This window comes from Abrus precatorius, unplaced genomic scaffold, assembly GCF_003935025.1.
Source record: "Abrus precatorius isolate BTA unplaced genomic scaffold, Abrus_2018 Scaffold2, whole genome shotgun sequence".
In the NCBI taxonomy this organism is placed as follows: domain Eukaryota; kingdom Viridiplantae; phylum Streptophyta; class Magnoliopsida; order Fabales; family Fabaceae; genus Abrus; species Abrus precatorius.
The window spans coordinates 14,175,646-14,182,134 of NW_020874362.1; the positions used below are offsets into that span (position 1 = coordinate 14,175,646).

General features: G+C 37.9%; 1 protein-coding gene and 2 non-coding genes across 3 annotated transcripts; all 3 read left to right on the forward strand.

Moving 5' to 3' along the window:
- The first annotated feature begins 279 nt into the window (after positions 1-279).
- On the forward strand, positions 280-384 carry LOC113860360. Its single transcript, XR_003503813.1, has one exon. It is a non-coding gene; the product is annotated as a small nucleolar RNA R71 (small nucleolar RNA).
- A 2,449-nt stretch (positions 385-2,833) lies between these two features.
- On the forward strand, positions 2,834-3,758 carry LOC113859497. The gene is made up of 3 exons (XM_027492255.1): positions 2,834-2,948; positions 3,171-3,601; positions 3,717-3,758. Exons 1-3 carry the CDS (start codon positions 2,834-2,836, stop codon positions 3,756-3,758), a joined length of 588 nt encoding a protein of 195 aa, XP_027348056.1.
- Positions 3,759-5,878: 2,120 nt separating this feature from the next.
- Positions 5,879-5,985, forward strand: LOC113860374. Its single transcript, XR_003503826.1, has one exon. It is a non-coding gene; the product is annotated as a small nucleolar RNA R71 (small nucleolar RNA).
- Positions 5,986-6,489: the final 504 nt, after the last annotated feature.

A 6,489-nucleotide genomic window follows, 5' to 3' on the forward strand; every position in this document is an offset into this window, starting at 1 on the left:
TTTTGGATGGATGCCAACTGTTTCACCATAGAAGCCAACTCATCTAGCTTATGCTCCAGCTTGTGTGAGTCTGAAGTTTGAATTTCATTAACACTCCTAGACATGAGAGAATTTTGCCTTGTAGCAAACTGTTGAGAGTTAGCTGCTATATTTTCAATGAGGTTTCTAGCGGCAGCGGGAGTTTTGTCAACTAGGGCTCCCTCACTAGCTGCGTCGATCATGCTCCTATCCATTGGGTGTAAGCCCTTATAGAAGTATTGGATTAGGAGCTGGTCACTTATCTGATGATGGGGGCAGCTAGCACAAAGTCTCTTGAAACGCTCCCAATATTCATACAAACTTTCCCTTTCCAGCTGCCTAATACCACATATTTCCTTTCTTATTGAGGCAGGGAAAAATTTTTCCAGGAACAATCTCTTGAGGGTGTCCCAACTTGTAATAGAGCCAGGTGGAAGATAATACAACCAGTCTTTAGCCAAATCCATAAGAGAGAATGGAAATGCCTTCAATTTGACATGCTCCTCCGAAACACCTTGAGGTCTCATGGTGGAACATACAATGTGAAACTCCTTGAAGTGTTTGTGAGGGTCTTCACCTGCAAAACCATGAAATTTAGGTAGAAGGTGAATTAATCCAGTTTTCAAAACAAAAGGGGCGTCCACATCTGGATATTGGATGCACAATGTTTGGTATGTGACATCCGGTGCAGCTAGCTCCTTAAGAGTCCTCTAATCACCTGCCATTGCTCCAAAACTAGAGTCAAGTGAAAATTTAGAAGAGTAAACAGAAATTGGTGTCACTAATTGCAAAGATGCAGTAGGAGATGATGATGGTTCAGAGTGTTTAGAGTGATCCCTATGTGTCCTAATGTTCCTATGAAAAGTCCTATGAATCTCCTGGTCTAATGGATACAAATCCCCAGGGTTTGATTGGGTCATGCACTAGATATTAACTAACTAAATTGAAAGCAAATTGAGTAAATGAAATAACAAGAACAGTTTAAAATCTCTTTGCAGAATTCTGCAGAATTATGCAATAAAAGTGCAGAAAACAGAGAAATATGTAGCAAAATGAGTGCAGAAAATTGAAAGTGAGTAATTGATAAGTTGCAACACTTGAATGAAGGAAATGATGCAGAAAATCATGCAACAACAATGCAGAAATAGATCACAAAATTCATATGACTTTCAACACAACACAAAAACTCAAAATGAAATAAAACACACTAACATGCAAGACACAAAAATAGAGTACCAAGCATTTTCAACATAAGTTCAGCACCAAAAATTCCCCAGCTACGGCGCCAATTTGATGAAACGAATTTAGCTACTCGTCATGCAAAAGATTGTCGTTAATCCTCATCAAATATGCAAAGAAATGAATACAGTACTAGGGTGTTATCCTAGGTCGTCTCCAAGGAATTTTTGGTTGGGAACATACATCGAACAAGTGTAAACATGTATTTTAAAGCAAGTAAATTGGGGGGAGGTTTGTCAATTTCTGGATTTTAATCAAGAACGAAATGTAAATTTAATGAAATTCAATCAATTAAAATGAGTAATCCCTAGTCAAGCAATGAGTTCCATCATTATTCTTTCAAATGATTCAATAATCCCCTTTCTTCTCCTTGAATTAAGTTAATCTAACAAGCGAAGGCTAACTTTAACATCCCAATTAAAATTAAGCATCTTAATGGGCTCCAATCTCTATCCCTAAGATTAAGCAACCTCAAGGATTAATCAAAATTAAGCAATTTTGATTTAGAATTTCGTTAGGTAAATTAGGGTTCATTAAGCAATGTTCCCTTCATGCAAATTCCATTTCATTCAGATATTGGGGTTAATAAATTCAAGGAAAGAAAGATTTGTATTGCAATAAACCCCAAGAATTCAAGATTCATGTGCATTGACTAGGAATTACAAGAAAGTTTAGCCCTCCATATGGATGGGCTTCACAAATGAGAGAAAGAAATGCAAGAACGAAACATCATTAATGTAAATTCAACAAAAATCAAAAGAGAAATTGGAAATTAAAACCTATAGAGGACCCTTGGCTGTCACCCAAGACTCCAATGTCGTAAGAAATTATCCCAATTTGGCAAAGAAAAATTGTGTAAAGTGTCAAAAGTCCCGTACCCTAATTCCTAAAATCTATTTATAGTGGATGACATGTCACCAAAGTGTTCACTTTTGCCTTTGAAAGTGTCCACTCTCGGCCTTGAAAGTGTCCACGCGCAGGATGGAAGGGTTGCCACTTCTCTGGAGTTGCCACTATTTGTGCTGAAAGTGGCTACTTTGGTGCGCGTGGCTACTATGAGAGCCAATAGTGGCCACGCACAGGAATGCTTCAAAATTAGCGTCCTGGAGCTTCTGAAGTTGCCACTATTTGTGCTGAAAGTGGCTACTTTGGCTCGCGTGGCTACTATGAGAGCCAATAGTGGCCACGCGCAAAAATGCTTCAAATTTGGCGTCCCTGGAGCTTCTGGAGTTGCCACTTTTGGGCTTGATAGTAGCTACTTTGGAACCTTGAATGCCCAGACTTGCTGTAGTTGCCACTTTTACTCCTAAAAGTGGCTACTTTGGGGGCAACTTTCATCCAAGGGCTAAGATTTCTAAAAATTAACTTGGGGACTCTGCAAAATTATTAAGATAATTAAAATTGCAATCTATATCTATGTAATTAAATGCAAATTAACCAAAAATTAATAAACCTATGATATTTACTCAAAATGTGATTTCTATATTATTTGCACTATCTAAGTCCATTTTTTCTATTAAGGAGCACCAAAAAGGCAAGTAAAAATATAATAAAAAGTGAATTCATCAAGCCTAAAATGACTAAGGCTCCGACGGCAACCAGATCGAGAGTAGAGGGACGTGTATTCACTACTTCTGCATCAGAGGCAGCTCAGGCGACGGATCTCGTTCAGGGGACAGCGGTAGTGGCAGGTACTTCTCTTTCTATATTGTTTGATTCTGGAGCCACGCACTCTTTTATTGTGGACATTTGTGTGAGAACCTTAGGGTTACCAGTGAGCGATCTAGGATGTGAATTGGTAGTATCGACACCTACTTTAAGTTCGATTAAGACTTTGAGAGTTTGTGTTAGGTGCCCCATAGTAATTGAGGGACGAAAGTACAAAGTAAACCTTATTTGTATCCCGATGTCAGGGTTAGATGTAATCCTGGGTATGAATTGCCTAACTGCCAATCGTGTGCTAATTGATTGTGGCCAGAGATGTTTAGTCTTTCCTGAACAGCAAGGCTGTGTGGAATTAATTTCTACTCGCCAAGTAGAAACATCCTTAGGTGAGGGAGTATGTTGTTTTGTTTTGTTGGGAGTTATGAATGCAGAAGTGGAGCAAAGCCTTCAGTCAATACCAATAGTACGAGAGTTCCCTGAGATTTTTCCAGAGGATATTCCTAGAATACCTCCACGTAGAGAGGTGGAGTTTTCTATAGATTTGATTCCTGGAGCTGAGCCAGTGTCTGTAGCACCTTACAGAATGGCGCCGAAAGAGTTGATGGAGCTTAAGAAGCAGATCGAGGATCTAATGCGGAAACAGATGATTAGGCCGAGTGTATCACCTTGGGGAGCACCAGTTCTTTTAGTGAAAAAGAAGGACGGGAGTTCTAGATTATGTGTTGATTATCGCAAGTTGAATAAGTTGACAATTAATTATTGATGATGATTGGATTTTCATGTTTCTCATCCAGAAATGCACACCGCAGGTGGGAAGGAAGCTGTTTCAACTCTAGCTTTTGCTTTTCTTTTTTTTTTAATCACCCTTCTTCAGCTCTTCCGTTACTGAATTTTCTGCAGATTTTTCCTCTTGTTCTTCCTTAAGTTCATTATTGATGATGACTGGATTTTCATGTTTCTCATCCAGAAATGCATACCGCAGGTGGGAAGGAAGCTGTTTCAACTCTAGCTTTTGCTTTTCTTTTTTTTTTTATCACCCTTCTTCAGCTCTTCCGTTACTGAATTTTCTGCAGATTTTTGAATTGGCAAAGCTTCCAATTGCTGCTGCACTTCCATGATGTATTCTTCATGCAGAAGTTCAGATTTGTTATTCCCTGCAGATATTATTTCTTATAACACAGCAAGTTCATCAATTTCATTAATATGGTGTTGTGTAATAAAAGCATCCAATATATCTACCTTCATACATGTATTATCTTCAATTGGATATTTTAAAGCTTCAAACATATTAAACACTACTTTCTCATCTTGAACTTGAAGCATAAGTTCACCTTTCTGCACATCTATTAAGGCTCTTCCGGTTGCAAGAAATGGCCTTCCTAGGATCAAAGGAATGTTAGAATCCACTTCCATGTCCAGAATTACAAAATCTGCAGGAAAAATGAACTTATCAACTTTAAGTAATAAATCTTCAACAACTCCATATGGATAAGTGTATGATCTATCAGCTAGCTGCAATGTAATGTTGGTGGGCTTCACTTTCTCTATGCCAAGTTTCTGCAGAATAGCCAATGGCATCAGATTTATGCTTGCTCCCAAGTCACACAATGCTTTTCCCACAGTGCAGTTTCCTATTTCACAAGGAATGCTAAATGATCTAGGATCTTTCAGCTTTTGAGAAAGTTTTCTCTTAAGAATGGCACTGCACTCCTCTGTCAAAGGTACTGTTTTATCATGCTCTAGCTTCCTTTTTCTGGAAAGTAACTCTTCCATAAACTTTGCATATGAAGGCATTTGCTCCAAAGCTTCTGCAAAAGGAATGTTAATTTGTAATTTCTTAAAGACATTCATAAACCTTTCAAATTGTTCCTCTTGTTTGGGATTTTGGACTCTTTGAGGATAGGGTAGCCTCTTGTATTTTTTTGGATATATTGCCTTACAAGCTTCCTCAAAGAGTTGCTTTTTGGTTTTCCTCTCAGAATTCATAGGAACATCTACTTTTTCTTCTGAATGGTCTTTCTTCAATAGCTTAAAATTTCCTTGTTGCAGATCTTGTTCAATTTTTCTCTCTATTGCATCATTTACTTTCTTTTCTGCTGGTTTAGGACTTGCAACTACAGCTCCACTCCTTGTAGTTATCGCTTGACATTGCTCTTTAGGATTGATTACTGTATTGCTTGGAAATCTTCCCTCATCCCTGCTGGATAGTTGTTCAGCTAATTTTCCGATTTGTGTTTCCAGTTTCTTCATGGAAGCTTCTTGGTTCTTGAAGCTTGTTTGAGTCACCTTCATGAATTGCAACATAGTTTCTTCCATCTTAGTCAACCTCTCATTCATGGGCTTGGAAAATTTCTGATTTCCTTGAGGTTGAGTGGATGAATTCCTCTGAAAATAAGGCTGTTGTGTTGCTGGACCTGCATTAGAAAAAGGCAAATTTGAGTTAGAATTATTTGCAGCAGAATATTGATTATTCCAATTAGAATACTGCTGAGTTCTATTATTCGAAAATTGAAATCCAAGGGGATATGATGGCTGTTGTCTCTGAAAATTATTCATATAATTCACTTGCTCTTGTGGTTCTCTTGTAGATGCCTTACATGCACCATTTACATGGTTTCCTCCACAAAAATCACAACTTAACTGACTGGTAGGCATACTCCCTGTTTGCAGATTGCTGATTTGTTGAGTTAAGGCAGCTAATTGTTCTGAAAACATTTGATTTTGTAGCTGATTCTGTGCAAGAAAAGTTTCCAGAACTTTAGCTTCATGACCAGAGTTTCTTCCTTGATTTCTTGAGTTTGAATTCTGATACATTGAAGATGCCATCATCTCAATAATTCTCTGAGCTTCTTCCAAGGACTTTGTATTTAATGAACCTCCAGCAGCAGCATCAACCATTGTTCTTGTTGCTGCATTCATCCCATTATAAAAAGTTTCCAATTGCATCCAATCTGGAATACAATGATGTGGACACCTTCTAAGTAATTCTTTGTATCTTTCCCAAGCTTTATACAATGATTCTACTTCTTGTTGCACAAAAGATGTAATTTCTCCTCTCAACTTAGCAGCTTTGGATGGAGGGAAGTACTTAGTTAGAAACTTATTCACAAGTTCTGTCCAGGTTGTGATGCTTCCTTGTGGTTGAGCTTGTAACCAGCATTTTGCTTTATCTCTCAAGGAAAAAGGAAATAATCTCAATCTGATAACTTCTTCACTAACTCCATTCATTCTTATGGTGTCATATAACTTCAGAAAATTTGAAATATGTATGTTAGGATCATCAGAATTTCCACTAGAAAACTGATCCTATTGGACTAAGTGTAGTATGGCAGGTTTAATCTCAAAATGGTTGGCTTGAATAGTTGGCCTAATTATAGAAGAGTTAAAACCTTGCATGTTAGGAATAGCATAGTCCCCTAATGTTCTAATTCTGTTTTGCTCTGCCATTTCTATTGTTGGATTTGGTTGTCTCAAAGGTGTAGGTGTTCTTTTCACTCTAGGATTACTCTGAAATTCTGGAGAATGGATAGCTTCTAATTCACTATCACTCCCTATGACTTTTTCTGC